Source organism: Mus caroli, unplaced genomic scaffold, assembly GCF_978045245.1.
Source record: "Mus caroli unplaced genomic scaffold, Mus_caroli_1 scaffold_4, whole genome shotgun sequence".
NCBI lineage: Eukaryota > Metazoa > Chordata > Mammalia > Rodentia > Muridae > Mus > Mus caroli.
The window spans coordinates 60,426,737-60,448,393 of record NW_028227259.1 but is presented as its reverse complement, the minus strand read 5'-3'; the positions used below and the strand labels follow the sequence as shown (position 1 = coordinate 60,448,393).

The 21,657-nt window shown below is 36.3% G+C and overlaps 1 protein-coding gene across 6 annotated transcripts in view; it reads right to left on the bottom strand.

Moving 5' to 3' along the window:
- Nucleotides 1–21,657, bottom strand: part of Pcdh7 (protocadherin 7) — a 407,729-nt gene that overhangs the window by 322,173 nt on the left and 63,899 nt on the right. The window contains exon 2 of one of the 6 annotated variants that reach the window (XM_029477354.2): nucleotides 14,753–17,396. The exons of the other annotated variants lie outside the window; for them this stretch is intronic. Coding sequence (XP_029333214.1) covers nucleotides 17,319–17,396 — 78 coding nt within the window. The 3' untranslated portion in view covers nucleotides 14,753–17,318. Of the gene's footprint in view, nucleotides 1–14,752; nucleotides 17,397–21,657 lie in introns of those variants that run through there. 6 annotated transcript variants of the gene reach the window in all.

Below are 21,657 nucleotides of genomic sequence, written 5' to 3'. Positions count from 1 at the left end.
TATCCATGTCCATTGAGCTTTAACAACTCTCTCTGTCTCATTGGCATGACACTGTACACATCTGTAATATCTAGGATGGTGGCGTTGTCCCTTCAGATCACCTTCACCAATGACCCACTGAAACCTCTTCCTAAGCTCCAGAGGTTGATGACTTCCACAGCTTTGCCCTTCCAGAATTTAGCAGATCCCAATCGTCCCTTGCGTGTCTCCAATCTTCCTCCAGTCTTCACTCCCCCCACCAATAACCATTTTCCACACACTTTCATGGGTGCAATTGATTTCTTCCAGTCCTTGACCTTCTCTCACAGCTGCCTTTCCAATCCTATTACCAAATCAACCCTGCCATCTGTGTGCTCTGTGTGCTCCCCTCTCCCTCCCAAGCTGCCAAGAGCTCCTGAGAAAATTGAATAACCACGCTGATTGACTCTGTTACAATTTTATGATTTCCCATGTCAGCTGAACCCAGAGATGCTGGGCAGCTGGGTTACTCATTCCTACTTGGCAGGTATTCCCATTCCATACAGCAGCTGCTCCCACCACACCCTCTTTGGGTACCCACCCACATCCTCACAGGCTTCACGCCCCAACACAGAAGTCCACCCCCGACTGAGAACATCCAGACCATCAGCTGTGAACTCCACCCTCTCCCTCCTCTGCATCTCTATATTTATGAGTCTTTGATCATCTACACCTCTCTGTGCATGGTGGGAAAATCTTGATTATTTTAGCCATCAGATCTTGATGCCATTCCTTTATATATTCCTTCTTGATGCTATCTAGCTTCTTGCCAAGTATGAATATTGATGAAACACTTAAACATCCTATACTTATAAGGTAGTATTTTCTCATTCTTCAGTTTTGTATAACTAGTGTAAGGATTGGGCTTTATCAGAGATTCATTTACCTCCAAAATTGAATTCAGGCAAGTTATTTGACAATATAGGACATGATTTCCTCACATTTAAGTTCAAGATGCCTAGTTCACTTTTACACTGTTATCTTGTATTCTACCTTTTTGTGATAAGAGCATGGTGGTTTCCTTTGAGAAAATTACATTTTACCTATGACTATAGTCTGGTAGGTCTGTCATTTAATATGTTCTTTAACAAAAAAAAAAGCTGGAAATAAGGAAATACAGTATTCTCTCTATAAAGAGCATAGTTATTACATAAATGGATACATTGAGATTTCAACCATTCAAGCAGTGTTGTTTGAAAGAGTTTACTCTAGATTTACTTTCACCTTCTCAAATGGAACAAATCTTTCTCTTTCCTGAGCATTTCATTCCAACCTCTACCTGGTGAATTTAACTTTATGGCTGTGCTGGCTAGTTTCTTGTGAAGATGACACAAGTTAAAGTCATCCAAAAGGCAAGAACCTCAATTGAGATAATGTCTCCAATAAAAGGCAGCTGTAGGGCATTATCATTTTATTCTCATAATATGTTTTATTGATTCTCTGGGAATTTTACATCATGTGCTCCCTCAAATCCCTTCCCGGTCCTTCCATGTATGTGACCACACTGTCGAAAGAAATAAAAAATAAAAAGAAGAAAAAAAGAGAGACTGGAACAAACAAATTTACTTTGTGTTATGTATCTGCTCATCGAAGCAGAGTCAAACTCTAAGTGACCTGTTTGCAGCATTTTCTTAATTACTGAATGATTTTCTTAATTACCATTAGATAGATGGAGGAGAGCCCAGATCACTGTGGGTGGAGCCTTTTCAATGTTCTGTAAGAAAGCAGGCTGAGAAACTTACTAGGAGCAAGCCAGAAAGCAGCACTGCTCCAAGGCCTGTGTATCATCAGATCCTGCCTCCAGATATCTGCCTTCCCTGTCAGACCTTCTGTCCTAACTTTCTTCAAGACAAACAGTGATATAGAAGTATAAAACAAATAAAAACCTTTGCTCCCCAACTTGGTTTTGGTCCTGGGGTTTCATCACAGAAAAAGGAATCCTGACTAAGAAAATGGCTCACAAAAATCACTTCATTTTTGACATTTTAAGTTATGAATTTTATCTCCATTGCTTGAAATGTGCCATTAAATTTAAATGAGATGAATTTCACAATGCTTTTATTTGACACCTAACTGTCTAGGCAGGGTTACTGACTTTTCCTGTTATTATTGATATTTTATTGTATGTCTTATTAGTATATCAATTGTCACTGAAATGACTGCTCTCTTTCTTCTGGTCAGTTGACACTATCCTGCCATTCAAAATTTACTTATGTGACTCTTATGTCACCCTTTCATGGTTCATCAAAATTAGTTCTCACCCTTTCTCTGCGCTCTCTTGTATTATTGGATTCTTATATTCATTCTCGTCCCCACCTCTCATCTCTCTCTAAATGCAGATGAACTTGCAATTCCCCTTTCAAATCATTATCTCCAACATTTCAAATTTTACTTTCTTTAAGTTTATTCAGCTTATTAAAACCTGAAGCAAACATCATTTCTACCTTTTTTTTTCCTTTCTTGTGCAACATCCAGTCATCGATAACCTATCACATATCCATCTGTCTATGTACCTCGTGATCAATATCCAAGGTCAGAGTGAGTGTGCATGTCATCAGAATATATGATCACACTCCATCCAATTCTCTGATTCCCTGTAAAGAATCACTGTCTTCAGTGATCTTACGACGAACTGCCTTTCACTCTATGAGGAGAACCATGTTCTTAAAATGCTTATCTGATGGTGGTCAGCTCTAAAACATTTAGATTCTTTTAGATGCTTATAGGATGATACTGAAATGCTGGGTATGAAAGTTCTTGAGTGGAGTTCAAACATTCTTTCCAGAGCACATGCACTTTTACCTCCCACTGCCTGTCCTGTAGAGATTATGTACTTCTTGTTTAATTAACAATAAACTTTGAGGTTTTGCTTATGGGTTCTTGTTGAAATGAAATGCCTTTTCCTTCTAAGTTACTTTGAGGAAATTTCCTTTATTGAAGGTTCAAGTCAGTTTTAAATATTATCTAACCTTTGCCCAAAGCATCATCTTCTTCACTACCTCTGACTTCCCAGCATCCTGTTTTGTAGTGAGTCCCTCAGTCGAATATCTTTAGTTGGAATTAAATGAAAAAAGAGAGAAAAAGAAGAAAGAAAGAAACAAAGAAACAAACAAACAAACAAAGGACAAGTCACTGGGCTGCCTTTCCTGCCTTCCTGCAAAGGATATAATTATGAACTTCTGAGTTGTTGTTGTTTTATTTTTTTTTCTTTTTTAAGAAATAAAGACATTTTCTATAAAATGCAAAGCTGTGCAAATTATATCCAAGCCAAGCATGGCAACAGAGGCCTACAAACCAAACACTCACAAGGCTATAAAGCAAAGGAGTCAGAGTCCTTTTGAATTTAAGACCAGTCTGAGCTACTTTGTGCATTCAAGGCCAGCTGTCCTAGCAGAGAAGATCTTATCTCAAAACAAGCAAAGCAAAACAAAGAAAATCATGTCTGTATTATTTACTGCAGAAATTCTTTGTCTGAGAAGGAAAAACTTAACCATAAATTACCAAAACTAATTTCATAATATGTCACATACAAAATCAAAGAAATATATACCTGAAGATAATTAGAAAAAAATCAGCATATAGGATGAACACTAAGGCTCCATCAGCCATTCTCAGCCTTCCTAATGTTTTGACCCTTTTAGTTCTTCACATTGTGGTAACTCTCAAATGATAAAATCATTTTAATTGCGACTTCATAACTGTAAATTTGCTGCTATTACAAATTGTAATGTGAATATCTGATATGCAACCCCTGTGAAAGTGTCATTGGACCACTAAATGGGTCAAGACCTACAAGTTGAGAACCATTGCTCTAGACTGTAGTAGACAGGGATTCAGCATAGCCTCTGGGCATGGCTTCCTTCAGATTACACTTTAATGTCATGGAGTCCCTTTGATTCTTCTGCATTAGAACATGAGGATTTTTACAATATAATCATGTTTTCTATATGCCCCACATGCCACATAAATTCACTGTGCTATTACAGGTAAAACTTAACTTTGCTAAAAGAACGGTCCGTCTCTGTATTTGTAAACCCTGAGTACATGTGGTTTTGTTGCTCCCAACTATACTTACTGCTCTATTGATGAGATAAATCTCCAGAGAATGGCACTGCAGTGATGTCTACAGATGGCTCCAGTTTGGATTCATTACTTCTTATCCCACATAAAGTGTGGCCACTAAAATCGGGATTCTAAAAGGAATTGTGTTTCATCTAAGCATGCAAATACAATCTTTTAAGTGCGGTTCATCTCCTCCATCCACATTTCTTTCTATGTTATGCCATACACATTGTTTTACCAACAATCCAATACTTCTACCCTTTTGTGTTAAGAGACCACAGTTCCCTGAATTCAATTTCTTCTCAAATCAACTTGAATCACTTTAACATGGAATATAATGCCTTAACACTTTTTGTCTGGTTCACAGTTCCTTTTATGCCATCTAGCCTTGATACGTATACTTCCACTAGCTCTCTAACTCTTTATATATTTATTACATATAGGTGACATTTATTTATTTTCACACCCCTTAACTTCTACAAAGAGTATCAAAGAACGTGAGCAAACAGAGCCTATGACTGTGTTATCAACCATTTAATCCTTCCGTTTAATGGAATATGCACAAGCCTAATATACTCCATCTAGTCAATAAATGTTTATTCAATGGCTGTTATAATGCACTCTGTTGAGTTTCCCAGAAAACATGAAAATATCCCATTCTTAGAATCAAATGAATTCAATCACTGTTGATTTTTCAGGGGGGGGGGTGTTCTCCTATAATCAAATTCAATTTTAGTGAACTAAAATTGACACTGAAGGAACAGCAAATATTAATCATATGTGTTTACCTTCCTATGAGATATGTTAGTGAAATAAAATATGTATATACTTGCATGCAAAAATACACCATCATCAAAACTTAAGAGTTCTAAGCACCATAAAACTACACACAAAAATTTGCCTACAATTCATAATTGATGATTTGTTAGTTTGGAAAACGATTAATGAAATAAGAATCACAGATGGTGATGTTTATACTTTTGTCTAGTTGAAAAGAAAAAGAATTACAGGATTAGAGTGAAGTATGGTTCCGAATGAGTTGGCACGGGGCCTCTGAAATGGCTCAGTGGGTCAAGGCACTTGCTACGTCAGCCTGATGGATGACTTGAACTCAATCTTCTGAGTCCTTGTAAAACTGGAAGGCATAACTGACACTATAGAGTTGTCCTTAGTTTGTACATGTATATCATTCATGAGCACACTCTCACACATCGTATTCATTCACATACACTCACATGCACACTTAAATAATAAATTTTTGAACTTCTCTTTTTAAAAAAATGGAATTACCTGTTAGCAAAATCTGTCTCTTGGAAAATAACCATAATGACTTGAAGACAGATGCACAGAAATATGAAAGTACAGATGTGAGAGGGAGATTAGAGCCAGAGCAACAGGAGTCCAGGCTAAGATATTTGTTGCTTATTAGAAATGAACCAGTTCTAAGTGTTTCTGAAATGAGTCATTTTATCCTTGAAAGATCTGCAGTATATAAACAGGGCACAATTGATGAGCTTTTTTTTTAAATACCTGAATTTATTAAAATAAACGTCCACACCATTAAAATTAATTTAACTAACCTTGCCCCCAGCCTAACTCCAGTACATTCAATTTCATCTTCCAGATTAGTTACATACAATATCAGTAAGTACATAAAAAGCTTATGCCTTTATGAACATACATTTTCATACAATCGTACTAGTTTGCATGGTGACTGGGAGAATGTCTCCACAGTTTTTAGAATATGTTCATTGAAAATCCAAGGAGCCAAAGAGATATGCAACCCTGTAGGGGCAACAACATTATGAACTAACCAGTACCCCAGAGCTCTTGACTCTAGCTGCATATGTATCAAAAGATGGCCTAGTCGGCCATCACTGGAAAGAGAGGCCCATTGGACACACAAACTTTATATGCCCCAGTACAGGGGAACGCCAGGGCCAAAAAGTGGGAATGGGTGGGTAGGGGAGTGGTGGGGAGTGTATGGGGGATTTTTTCGATAGCATTGGAAATGTAATTGAGGAAAATATGTAATAAAAAAATATTAAAAAAAAAAAAAGAAAATGCAGCCTCAGCAGCAAGGAAAGATGACTGCTCATGGAGAAGTCCAACCCTCCACATGAAATGCACTTAACCTTAAAATTCAACTATGCAACAGGCATTTGAGGAACAAGTTAGTAGAAGAAATTGCAATGATTGATTCGATGATAATAAAAATTACTTTATATCTGAACCTCACAATTAAGCAAACCTGAATAATAAAAAGCATAAAATGGTAGAAACTAATATTTTGCTTAAAATTGTCACACTCTGACCTGGCAGGCTTGCACATGATTTTAATCTTAACACAGAAGGGAGAGACATCCAAGGCCACCTTGCCAACATAGCCAGTCACTTTTTAAAAATGTAACAATAAGTGGGTGGAGCCATCTGCTTGGAGACAGGGGGGAGAAGGAATGTGATGAGGAACCGTCCCATCGAACCGCGGACCTGGAGGGGAATAATGACTGGACAATTAAAAACAAAAAAAAAAACAAAAAAAGTTCTTGTCATACAGATCTTTCACTTCCTTGGCCATCACTGGGAAGAGAGGCCCTTTGGTCTTGCAAACTTTATATGCCCCAGTACAGGGGAATGACAGGGCCAAGAAGTGGGAGTGGGTGGGTAGGGGAGCAGTGCCGGGGGGAGGGTACAGGGGACTTTCTGGATAGCATTTGAAATGTAAATGAAGAAAATATCTAATATTTTTTTTAAATGCCAGATGTTAAAAATGTGACAATAATGAATGAATAAATAAGTAAATAAATAAGTAAATAAATAAATAGATGTTTTACAACCTAAAAATTTTAAAGAAAAAAATGAAAAGTGGAGATGAGGGCCCAAATTTACCTAATTTCACTGCTGCAACCTATTAGAAAATAAGTAACAAAAACTGAAATTGTTGCATGTTTTCTTGGTATTTGTTTTAATGAATAGTTTCTAAACTCAGAAATCCTTGTGGAGGCAGCGCAGAGTAATGCATTGATCATCATTTTTATTATGTTCTCATTTACAAAAATTACCATGTTTTATAAACACATTTGTATGCTCCAAACAATTCTAAAACACCCCTTTGAAGCGATGCAAAGCAGCGAGCTCATTTATTAAGGTTATAAAGTCTAAGCCAACAAATGGTTCTAAAATCAGCTTTCAATTCCTGCAAACATTAAAGGAAATATGTTGTTAGACACACCATGTCCTGGTTTTCTTTCTGTTGCTCTGAGAAACACCATAAACAAAAGCAACTTAGGGACGGGAAGGGTTTACTTGGCTTACATTTCAATGTCATAGCTCATCAGGACAGCTGGGGTTTTCCCGTAACACTCTAGTTACAATCTACTAATGAAATCTCAGTCTAGTTTATGATTACAGTAAGACCTTAGTTAAACACACTCCTGGTCATGGTTACTTAGATCTATAATTCTATTATACAGAATTCTGAGGCCAGAGGATTTCTGTGGTTTAATGCCAGCATGACCAAACAGACTATCTCACAAATAAAATATAGATGGATAGTTAAGTCTACAGATAGGTAGGTAGGTAGGTATGTAAATAATCAGACAGACAAATATGCAGATGGATGATGGACAGACAGATGTGCTAATGTGAGTATGCACATGCGCATGTAACTATGTTGTTTTTTATATAAGATAGCACTTAGATGCCTTTAATATATGACTGACAGCATTATGTATTACATGCGGACTTCTTCAGACAGGTGGATTATTGGAAGTAGCTGGGTTGTACCTTGTGTCATCTGAATGAGCCTCTCTTTAATAACAGCTTTTATTTAGTTGATTAATACATGGCAGATAATTTGAGCCTATCATATATGAACACATAGAAAATGTTATGGGCCTCATTTTTATAATCTGATTAGTGTGTTATTATCTTCATGTAAACCCAAGAGGAAATGAATAATTTTGCCAAAGTTGACCAAAGATTGGTCAATAATTAATAGACTAAATTGTTCATTGTTCGACTTATAAACTTTTAGGATTTTGTTTATTGGTTTGTTTGTTTGTTTGTTTTTTAGACTGGGTTTCCTATAGCACAAGTGGGCCAGGAAATGGTTGAGGTCTGGGACAACCCTGAACTTCTTCTTTTTTTTTTCCAAAAACAATTTTTATTAGATATTTTCTTCATTGACATTTCAAATGCTATCCCAAAAGTCTCCTATACCCTCTCATAGCCCAGCTCCCCAACCCACCCACTCCTGCTTCCTGTTCCTGGCATTCCCCTGTTCTGGGGCCTTGGAGCACCAGAATTCCTAGACTGTATGCTAACACTCTGATTTAGTAAAAGCTAAAGAGTCAAACTCAGAACCTTAGTCTAATAACAAGACATTCAGGCAACTGAGCAATATTCCCTCAATCAATTATGACTTCCAATTTACAGCTATGCTTGATGTCTTATGCCTGTAAACCTAGCACTGACCAGGTTAAGTCAGGAGAATTGTGATGAATTCTAAGACAGCCTGAGTGATTTAGTGAGATTCAGGCCAGGACTCTAGAGTAAAACCCTGTCACACACACACACACACACACACACACACACACACACACACACACACATTCATATGCACATTAAAAATCACATACTCCTTCATTTGTGTGAGTGAAATTTCATGATGTGAAATTCATTCAAATTGGGAAGATGGGGAATGTTCATTAGTTCTATGGCTCTGTGAATCATAGTTTTTTTTAACAGACAAATGAAATCTAGCTGAAAACAAATTGAATCTTTGGCTCTAAGTAATGAAGCAAGGTCTTAACAACAACAGCTAAATGATGATCTGAGAAATATTACAAGCATTTTTCAATTAATTACATGTGTTTGTGTGTCTTCTCATATAGGCACATATCTTTGTGTTTGTTTCCTAAACAAATTTCATTTCACCAATCTAGTGGATTTGCAGTCTAGAAAATATAAAGTTTGGATGACTGTATGTCATAAGTTAATAATCCATAGTATTTCTATAATTATTGTGGCCTTTGATGATTCCTACTAAAGAAAAATTGGGTTATGTGAGAATAAGGATCAGACGAAGAAGATAAGGGAAAAATAAAACCCTTAAGTAACTTCTTCTTGATATAGTTTTACAAACAATAAATACAACCTCCTAAAACAATAGTTGCCTATAGAATGAGTTTCATTAATATAAAGGTAAAAGTCACATGATGAAATATTTCATTCCTCTGCATGATTTCAATCACAAGCAGAGTAAGCCTTCCCTTAAATTTTTCTTGTTTCACAGCTCCAGAGAAAAACTACTAAGACCACTGTCTACTGTGAAAAGCTAGAGCCACTCTTCTGGTAGATGACTGTCGGAGTTGCTAGGTACCTCCATTGCATGTAATGGAGACAAATGCACACCATCTGAAGAGGGAGTGAAAAGGGATGAGACACCCTTTTATGTCACACAAATGGTAAATTATTTCTAAGTCACGTTCTTCCTTCAAGCCATTCAAAGGCAGAGGGAACGCCGACAGACTTTCCATGATGCTACCCTTTGTAAATCATATCAATGGCTCTTAATAGAATCTCGTGAATCACATTACACATTCAAATATCTGATTATCTTCATACCTGACTTTCATGTTTGCTCTGAAGACAGTGAGAGCTATATCTTTTTAATCTAAAAGAATCCTTCCAGCCTTGGTTTGTGGTCATTTACAATTTAGAATGTGGCTCATTTGACTACTGCACACATAGTTAGTTCCAGTATTTTTCTTTTCATGGAAGCATTTCACATTGTACAAGTCTGTTTAAAAATGTCAGTTCTGGATTCAAAATTAAATGGTGTGTGTTCTATTTGAAAAAGAATTATTTTTAATTCTGATGACATCTGACATATCCATAAACAATTACGTTAATTTTTTTTTGTTCATTGTCTTCTTGAGAGTAGTACCCCTTGAGAGTACAATGGCTTAGGTCACAACATGAAACATCATGCTAATTAAGCTGCTAATTAAATGGTAGAAAAAATATATTGCACAAAATAGATTGCTGTAGTACTGTGTTTTAACTTTCGTGTCATTTCAACTAGGTACCCACTAATTTGGAATCCTCTAATCATGCTCTTTAACCCAAATGTTAATCTCAGATGACAACAGCCCATGATTACAGAGCCTGCAAGGAAGATATAGACTGCATTTTATCTTTACATAAAAGTTGAGCTGATGGATGACAAAACAGACCCTGTGTTGGTAACCACATTGTTATTCATTTAAATGTAGTTGATCTTTATCTAAAACTAATTGGAAGTTCTTCTATAAACAACTTCTTAGTGTAAAAAAGCAAGATATTTGTGTGACTTTTAAACATAAGACATTAAAACACCCCTATGATTACTTTGTTTTGTTTTGTTATCCTTAATATTTTCACTGCTACAAACCACAAACATTTGTTTCAAGAACATGTCTATCACAATCAACATTGAACTCTCAAAATGGTATAAATTGTATTGAATAGATAGAAAAAAAATTTTAAGTCAGCAGAAAGTTTGTGTTTCCTAACTGAGGCCTTTTGAAATGTTTTATCAGAAAGGAATCCAGTTTCTGATGTTTCCAGAATACACATTCCAAATGTCTGTGTCTTTTCATGTGCTCAATACACTCGGGAGAAAAGGAAAGCCCATGCTGACCCTCCTTTAACTGCTAGACATACAGTAAAGAAGAAAGATTAGAGATCTGGATCCCACTTATATCCCACAAGGACAGACTTTTCACCAACACAATTGGGCAGTAGCAATTAGAAACTAGGCTGAACTGCACTTGTGAAAGTGCTCAGGTCTCAAAATGAGAAATGCACATTTTACTCTTATCATCTGAAGGTAGAGGTAGGAAGTGACTCCTTTTTAATCACCATAGTGTAAATTCTCCAACAAAACCCTACAGGAAAAAAAAAAGCTTAAGATCCGTTGTTATGGTTCTGCTAACATCCATAAAACAACACATGGGGTCCAGCTCTGTCACTTATACAGCAAAAATTTCTGAAACTTGCAGTCTAATAAAAATCCCAAGTTAGCTTTTCTTCTCAAATCCTCCAGTCTAAACTGGGATATGAATTTAAAATAGAATTGCCTCACGTCTTTACAGGTGATGTGATGTGCTTCAAGACTACTACAGCACTGTGTCTGAGGCCACCATTTCCAGGTAACACTTACTGACCTTCTTACTTTATTGAAAGAGGAGTTCTAAATAGGTGGAAATCAAGGTCATGCTATTTGTTTAATTCTCTCCAGTGCTCCAGAAATCATGAAGTTTAAGATAAAAGCCACTGATTGGCAGATACCAAACTTTATCCAATTCAATGATACATGTATAATTTTGTTTCTATTTTGTGCATTCAAACCTTACCATCTAATGAACACAGCACACTAGATACTTAACTATTTTCTAAATAAAACCATCTTCATAAAAGAAATACTTCTCGGATATTTGCGAAAATAACCTATTTATCCCATTTGTCCACTAGTTTTCATTATATATCTAAAATACTTTCTAATTTTAGGTCAATAATAACAGAAGGAACATCTATACCCTTTTGCTTGCACGTATGATAGTCTTCAAACATGCCCTTTGAACAACAATATGAACTAACCAGTATCCCCAGAGCTCATGTCTCTAGTTGCATATGTAGCAGACGATGGCCTAGTTGGCCATCAATGGGAAAAGAGGCCCCTTGGTATTGCAAACTTTATATGCCCCAGTACAGGGGAATGCCAGGGCCAAGAAGCAGGAGTGGGTGGGTAGGGGAGCAGCGAGGGGGGAGGGTATAGGAAACTTTCAGGATGCCATTTGAAATTTGAAATGTATATAAGGAAAATATGTAATAAAAATGTGCAAAAAAAAAAGAAAAAGAAAAGCTTTATAGTTGGCTTAGAAAGACTTATTCATTGCTTTCCCAGTTCGCTCTCACTTCTATTTGCTTGAGAAAAGCAAAAACAAGAGTGTTCAGCACACCAGAAACTGATGGATTTCCCTAGAAAGCCTGTGTCTGCTTGATTCTGCTGAGTTGCTGTAGGAGTTTTTCATCTCACTTTTTGACAATAGTATTAGCTCTATCTTGGTTCATGAACATCTGGCCCACCTACACCAGTACATGCCGACGTCAATTATAAAAAAACATCATCGAGAAAATTAATGATTGGAAACACTGAATTAGCTCATAGTATCCCATTCACATCCTGCCTGCATTAATCTCCTTAATTGGTTATTGCTAACTTATGAGGTAGGCACTGTTGTTAACTTTGTAAGTGTTGCCGATGAGTAAATGGAAAAAGAAAGGTATGTTTATGCAAATAGTCAGTTGGGAAGTAATGTTTCAAAGCCATGAAGTCTGTATTCAGTGCACTGCCCTCTGAGCCACCTTGTGTGTGGCGTTGTATGAGCCTGCACATGGAATCTCCACGGCAGTGCGAATTCCACTTCCTTGTGGAATAAATACAATTGTCATTTTCTTCAGTCTTCCTAGATTCGGGAAGCAAAATCTGCATTTAAAATTTTTTTCAGTGTAAAGCTACATATTTATAGTAACACATGTTTAGCCCACAAAGCAAGTACATTGGAAAAGAACTTTCCTTCTTTCCTGTCTACAGTATTTAAAGCAGATCGTTTATATCAAAGTCTATCTTTAACCAATATTTCTGGTTGCTAAAACCTCAGCATGCTGTTTAAATCCAAGTCAGGCAGCCTGACTCCATCTCATGCTGATAAGTCTCTGATCTAAGAAGGAAAACATTCATCTCTACACCCCCAATTTCAGAACACAGCTCGGCAACCTCACATCCTTATTTTATAGTATCTTCAATCCTCAAAGTCTTGCAGCCCAGAGTATGAGCAGTTGAGTCAGTGTAAGTGCTCACATCCAGCTAGACTTTCTGATCGGTTTGTAGTGTACCTCTATATAGTAACTGACACTCTGTCTTATTTTTTCAGCTATACAATGGGTATAATGACAATACTATGAGGTTGGCAATCATAAGAGGAGTAACAAGTGCATTGTTAGAATGGAGTTGAGTTTTAGTAATTTCTGTTTAAAAGGTGATCTGAAAAATACTAAAATCATTTCTGTTTTTAAATAATTTTATTTATCAAAACACAATAGTAAAATAACAGCATTTTTTTTTTAAAAAATGGGACTACAGTGAAAAGCAGTCATCGTAATCCTTAATGTTTTCTAATTTCAGTTTTTTCTTTAGTGACATTTTCATTCATGTAAAAAGAAAATCTGATAATGCATTTTTCATGCAACTTTTGAGCTGATTCTCATTCACAGCCGCTCCAACACTTAACACAGCACTCTTCTATGAGCAAAGAGAGGGATAAGGAAAAGCCATAAAATTCTTAGAAAGTGACAGAAGAGAATCTTAGAAGGTGGAAGCAGCCATGATATCTGCAAACCTCCCATCTCAACTGCTAACCTTGTAAAATCAATGACTGTGATAAACTTGAATTTTATCATCCAGATCAATTGTACAAATAACTAGAAACTAAATGAAAAAGAGGTTCATGTAACTAAGTCTCTAAAAGGAAGGAAGGAAGGGAGGGAGGGAGGGAGGGAGGGAGGGAGGAAGGAAGGAAGGAAGGAAGGAAGGAAGGAAGGAAGGAAGGAAGGAAGGAAGGAAGGAAGGAAACTATCAGCCACACCAACTGTATGTTATGAAAGCCATCCTACTTTACTAGTCAGTGTGCTGCAGTGACAATAGACCCATGACATATATACTGTGTCTGTAGATACAGAAATTTGCTTTCCTTTCCTTCCCTATTGTTTCTTGGAACTTCCACAGTTAGAGTTAGCAGGAATGTAAGATGAAAGTACTGCTTTGTGTGTGTGTGTGTGTGTGTGTGTGTGTGTGTGTGTGAGTGTGTGTGTGTGTGGTGCTTTGCAACTAAACATTAATCTGGAAATTTTAACAGTCAGGAGACTGCTCTGTCTGTTGCTTCCTCTAAGCAAAGAATTACCATTAGATAAAAGAGCCCACAGCAATAAACATCAGGGGCTAGTGTCTGCCACTACTCTGAACTCAGCCACCCTGATCCAAGCCCAGAAATGCCTTTGAAGTCATGGAGACCTTTATGTGCAGATCAATCCTTGGGGGGATGGGGGGGATAAAGAGCAAGAAAAACTGGTTCTCTTCCTCTAATATTTTGCCAGGGCATGCGTTCATCTCTAGGCAGGACAAAATGTTTTTCTCTGTTGTAAAAGGAATGATTTTGTACTTGGGTGCTGCTTGCTTCAATTAACTTAGAGGGAAAGTATTGATCCCAGAACATAATTATGTATACCATGGCCTGTTTCCTTTTGGTTCAATCAAGAGCACAGTAGCAGAAACTGTGCATTTTGTTACCTTGGTCTTGAAGTGTGGGTTGTATTTTGCGACAATTAAAATGTAATATGGCATACGGCTCCCTTAATAGTGAAAGTTATTAGTTATTAATAATGGCTTCAGCAGGAAGAATTGGTTTATCGAACTAGTAAACTATCAAATTTGATACTTTAGAAAACTATCAAACTTAAAATTAATTTAACCAAAATAGCCAAAAGCTTTTTAGAGCTTGAATATCAAAGCATGATTTCTCTGATTTGGTGAACTCAAAATCATACGCAAATTTGCAGATGTTCAGAGCAGTTTGTTTGTACTGCAGAGATCAGTGGATTGCATGGAACCCAGTTCAAACAAACACATCTTCAAAACAGTTTCTGCACCTACTATTCAAGGAACATACCTGAAGAGAGGGTAGAAAGATTGTAAGAGCTAGAGGACCAGGAAGTTTGCCCATTTGTGCAGCACACACTAATGAATGGGCTCCTCTCAAGGGAGAGTGAGCCACATCATATTTTCATTTAGAGTGAAAGCTACATGGAGGGTGTGAACTCTGTCTCCTAGAAATGGCTTCATAAACAGTATCTGTAAAAATTGACAGGCTATGGTGGAAGGGGACAGTCTCATGGAACCCCTCTTCTAAACAAGACCCATAGGCAAATAATGATGTTAGGAGAGGGACAACTAGACTTAAATAGTTATCTAAAACAAAGTGGTGAACTCATAAACACACAAATAACAAAAACAGACTAAGCAGGTTGTAATTATATATTTGTGGATCTAGATTTATATGTAACAATGATAACCAAATAAAAAGAGACTACTAATTTGAGAGGGAGACAACAGGAGTGGGAGGGACTTGGAAGGGATGGCAAGGAGCTGAAATGATACATAACTCAGGGATGAGAGCAAGGGGAAAATGATTTAATTATACTTTAAGTATAAATATATTTTTATAAAATTTTTACTCTTTAGTGTCTAAGATTCTTATTCTCCAATAAACACTAGTAAGAGGAATGTGTGGTATAGATCAATGTACTTAAAAGGACTATTGATTTAGGAAGCATAGGCATATTTAAAGTAGTGTTCTTTTTATTGTATTTGTCACAAAAAATATTTAATATGATAGAATCATACAGTTTGTTTTATAATTTATGATAAGAGCATAAATAAAGATAAAAATCCCTGTAACATTATAGATAGAGGATCAGGTGCAAATTGATTGTCACATAGAAAGTAGAGGTAAAAATTCAACTATAAAATTAATCAGCAAGATAAGGAGAAATGAATAAAAATGTCACTCAGAGAGTACTTTCAATTTTTTATGGCACATGATGATTACAAAAAATATGTTCATCTGTTTCAAATATATACTACCTGATTTATGCAAACATAAGATTATTTTTTACTTATTTTATGCTGAACAAAGAAGATAAAGACTAAATGCATATAACCTAGTGACAGAATAAAAAGCTATGATTAGGAAAACAAATATTTCTGTAGTCCCTTCTGTATTAGCTTCCATGATTCATTCACATCCTGTCATGGAAAAAAACAGTCTGAAGGAGTATAATATGCATTTTCAACTATCTGCACACTAATTTCACATGAGTGACACTCATTATTATCATACATCAGTGCCATCTTCACATAAATGGCTCAATCACATCAAATATATTTAATTGGAAAAATTTCGGCAGTAGACATCCTATTTTAGAGTCACTTGCTTTCTGAATAATAATCATTAAAAATAACAGAAGAAATGGCTTACGACAGTTGATGTGACCTCTTTACATTCTAGGTAACAGACCAAAGTGCAAATGCTAATAGTTAATTTTTATCTCCTTCCACACACACCATTGTACACACTTACATTCACACGCATATAAAAACTCACCTGCAGATTTATACAGTATCTTCTCTTGATTAATTAACACAATAATGCAAAGAGCTTCTTGCATGCAGCTCATCCTGGTTTGTTTGTTTGTTTGAGGATATATATATATATATATATATATATATATATATATATATCTGCCCTTCTATACACACATGAATGAATAGAACCACAAATTTAAAAGGCCAGTTTCCTATTGACATAATGGACATGCATTCCTTGAACACTTGTGTGGCTAATCCTAAACTCATTCGGAAATGATGAAAAAAATTTATAAATACATTGTGATCTAACTTCTGTTTCTACAGCATCATGAATCATGTTCAGTGGGTGCCAGAATGACCTACATTGTATTTTCTCTCAAGTCCTTAGTTCCTCGCTTTCCCTGATTGGCAGTGGTATATTTTCCTTAAAGCCTTATTAAATACCATTAAATTGTCTAGTTTCCGGAATTCGGTCCTGAGGTATACACTTCCACTTCTTTGTTGATCTAGCGCAGGCCCTGATGATTTCTACATAATGTGTCCAACGAGTTCAAGCAAAGGGAATGAAAGCACGTTTAAAGTAACCTCCAGCTTAAGAAGCAGAAACGAGAGCAGATGTATATGGCCACTCTTTGCTTGAGTTCATTCAGTTGAGAAGTGAAGAAAGGATTTCCTCTTCTTCTTTTCACGATCCTGAATTTGGTGACACGAGTCTCTCCCCACAGTAATCAGTAAGATTGCAAAACCTCACTCACATCCCTCTTTAAGTCCTTATTTAGACGTTCATCGTTCTCATTCCATTGCAAAGTACAGCTTGATTTCTTTTTGCGGAAGTTTTGGGGGGTGTGTGTGTGTGTGTGTTCTTCAAAAATGGGGCTTCAGTTTAATGAGCTAGTGATCTTGCCCCCCGGAAATCAATTTCTTTCTACGCAAGACAAATCCGGGTCTATTAGGATCCAACATATTGAGTTGGAACTTGGCATGTATTTCACTTACGAGCACATACATTGATTTTACACGATTCCTCAATGTGGCCAGGTGGGTTCATGGTCTGCACTGTATCCACCTATAAAAAATACAAAAATATATGTCTGCTTTACAGGGATGTGAGTAGGGTTTCGCCAGCCTAGTTGCAAAGCTTGAACTGCGTATCTTGGCTAAGGGTATGCTTTCTTTTTTTAAAGATGTATTTGCGGTGGCCACAACCTTTTTCAAAAGTCACAGAGACCTAGCAGTTCTCACTACAATTAACAACCCTGGGGCACCTAAATCAATACAGCTGGCTAATCCTACGGATGCTGTCTCTGACAAGAAATGTTTGGTTGCTATAAGAATCATTGTGTTAATTTTTGTCTCAGGGTTCAAGCTTTTCAAGGCTATGAAATGTCAAGGGGAGGGAGGATGGAGCGTGCAGAGGCTATATTCTATAATCAGAACAGAGTGATATGATAATTACGCTGCAGATGCTTTTGAACTTGCACATCCCGGAAGCGTCAGAGATGTGAGCTAGATCTAAATGTTCACACCCTCCATGTAGCTTTCACTCTAAATGAAAATATGATGTGGCTCACTCTCCCTTGAGAGGAGCCCATTCATTAGTGTGTGCTGCACAAATGGGCTGCAACTCGCTGCTAATCCTGAACGATTCTCTTCCTCAAAGTCAAGACTATGGTCAGGCGGCGTCCCGTGTCTTTGTATCTAGTTTGCACAAATAGCAGTGATGACACCATGCCTTCAAAATATTTTGGTGCTAAAAAAGAGCTTTAAATGGTGTTAAGTATTTTCCTGAACTTGAGATCAATCAAGGGGCCACTTTTTGCTTTTTACACCAGAAACTATGCAACGCGTTTTCTTTTCCATTCGATGCCACAAATGATGATAGGAAAATCTTTAGTAAGCTTGAAAAAAAATCACTGAAAGGATAATGTCCTTTTCAGAGCGTAAACACGGCGAAGAAAGTTCATGACTCAAATTGTTTAAGAATGGGGACAAGGAGAGAAAAATCTTCAATTTAACTTCCAAGGTCACAACATACTTACATGCAAATACAAAGTTAGGAAGGAAGTAGATGCTGTCTTCCCCTGCCTGCTTATTAATCTATTTATAAAAGGTATAGCATAGAAAAAGACTGACTTATTTAAAAATTAATTGCATTGGAGAGGAAGGTTTATTTTGAGAAGCACTGTTAACAGAGAGATACCTGTATTATCTATATAAGTTTAAATGTCTTTAATATGTCACACATGCTTATTTAATATCTATTTCAAGAAGTATTTTTCTGTAAGAGAAGTTAATAATTTGCAAGATGTTTTGATCAATTGTAAAATCAAATCACAGGTACATATGACCTAAATCACAAAATTAATTGGATGTACCTTTTCTCTTTCATAGAATTATCGGTACAGATTTAATTCAAGCATCTTTACTCAAGATATTTGGAAGATTTCATTATATGTTCTATTTGCAAACCAACTTACAGTCACCACATAATGACAAAGCATGCAAGCATTCCATCCGCCTGTTCTAGGTCCTTTGCCCTTCCCATATATGACAAGTTTTTATAGTGCTTACGACACATTTAGTGGTTTCATAGTTATTGATTTAATGCTTCTGTCATATTCAAGGCTACAGTGTCCTCCCTGAGGGTATACATCATGTTCACTCCACCTATTCTTTCCTGGTATCTGAATATGATTGGTTGCTAATGCATTGTGTTAATGAATGAATCCATATTTGAGAAATGATAACTATGTAGATAAAATCACTGTCATTCCATGATATCGTAAATGGAATTTTGAAGTTTTAAAACTGTGTGGACATCCTTTCCTTATATTATTTGTCATATGGCTTTTGGTCTTAGAATACAGCTCTTCAGAATGACAGCAAATGCTCTATGCTTTGCTAGCACATCACCGTCTCCAATTGTTCTATTTCTTAAGTTTAGTCTGACAATATAAAAATATCATGATGTTTCCTTTTATCTTTCTCATGTGAGAATGATTGATTTTTCTTTAAAGATGATCATCTATGCAATTTTCTGCAAAGCTTCTTAATAAATAAATGAAACATTTAAAAAATAAAAAATCCCCAGAGTCAAAATGTTTAATGTTTCATTTTTTCAAAGCTGACTTATAATTTCAACTTATCATCATACCCAGGAATACAACACATTTAAATAATATATGCACCATCCTATCATGCAAGATAATGAAACACCCTTATTAAAATGTTACTCAGGACTATGTGACAATTTAACTAATTGTAGAGAGGTGTTTGTTGCTTTGATGCATAGAAAAATACAACTATATACTTATATCCTCCTGTCACTGGAGTCAAAATAGATGGATTCTTTCTTCACCATTAAATATTAATGTTTAGAAACAAAACTGCATATTTCAAATCATCGATGAGCTCATCGTGAATCATTTTGGAAGCACAGATCTGAAAATAGTGTTGGGGACAGGCTGAGTAGAAATTCATGTTACCAGGATGTGTTTGCTTTGATTTAAAACAACTAATTAACATCACCCTGGATGCAATTTTTAGATCACTACTGATAAGGAGATAGGCTCCAGTAAACCAGAGCTGACCAATTCTTCAGCCAAGGCTAATTCAGGTACAGTTGTAAAGACACAGTTTGTGTCTTCCCCTTTCAGCCTTTCTCCTTAGTTCATTTCTATCACTGAGACAAGTCACACACACACACACACACACAAACACAGGCACATACACACACACAAACACAGGCACATACACACACACACATTTGAAGCCAAGTCATCCTGGACCCCTTCCTATGAGGTTATCACCACACCTCACTCATCTTTCATTTCCTAACTAAAAGGCCAATTAATCTAGGAATATGGCTTACAAAAGTTATTAGAAAGCAGTTGCCTTGTAAAAATGACTCTCGCCCCTACTTTTTGTGCTTCTTGAGCAAGAGCTAAGAGGGAGGAATGAACTGCTCAGAGAATAGAAGGAGTATTCGGATCCAGGTATTAGAAAAGACAGAAGTCTCCCACATAGAAATACATGGGCTTTTAAACTATGATTCTTAAAAAACAATCCAAAACCACAGAAAATAAAATATACATTCTCTGAAAGAATATGTATGTATTTTTCTACTTATTTTCATTAGGTATGCTTCAATTCTAATCATGCACCTATGTAATTGGGGAAGATTAAGTGCACGTGTCTGTTGAATGTGTTTGCATATAATTGGCAATATGTAAAATAACTCTATGAATATGCATTATTTTTCCTTGAGTGATGTTCAAAGTGAGGAAATGGTGAAAGGTGTCTCATAAAAAGCAGAGTGTATTCCATAACACAGAGAACAAATTCATATTAATTTTTACAATCGAGAAGCTGAAGTTGTTATTAATATTTGAGAGCATGACTGCCCAATAAGGAAGTCATTTTAAGTTATAATAAAGAGGAAATACAGGCCCTTAACGGTACTGAAAGCTTATTCAGTTTTTTAATATTAAAACTCCCTTTAAAAGGAAAATTAGAAGTACAGTAAGCATAGGATTTAGATAGTTGAAGGACAATGAAAAAGGTAATCCGCAATAGTAATTTGATCTTTCCTTGTGATCTATATGAATAATTCACAAAAACTGTAAACTGCGATTACTATTAAGGTGAAGCTGTCACAGCTAGTATACAGGGCCCCAACACAAGGCACATTCACAGTTGAGCAAATGGAGGAAGCAGATGGCCCCTCACCTTCCTGCTGCCTTCCTCAAGCAGGTCATCTATCTATTATCACTTGGAAGACTTCTGTAGCTGAACTGTGTGTACCTAGAGGAAAAGAATATCCTTATCTCTGAAAACACAGGGCCACACATGAATCTGCACAAAGCAGCCATGCTATCTCCCTACTAGTGCATAACTGTCGGTTCACGCTTCCTGTCCCAACAAACTTCTCACTGACTCTCCACTTCTCATGAAATGTAACCATAAAAATGTCTTCCTGCTTCTTTGATGTATTTCCTTATGAAAGATCCTGTGTCATGTAATGTTCATATGTAATACACTTTTATATCTTCTTCTCTGAACTTCCCAATATATGAATGAATTTTTTTCTTCACAAGAATGTTTATTAAAATATCGTATGTGGCTTTTAACTTAACCTTACAAAGACCTTGTGGAGTAGTAATCTGAACTTTGCTCTCTTGACATTGAAGAAAGTAAAACCTGGAGATAGGAATCTTTTTATATAAAATTACGTATGAATAAATGATAAACTCAGGGACTCAAGTTAAGAGTAGGGTTCCTAACAAATCTATTTTTCACTACACTGCTTGCACTAACATTACTATTTA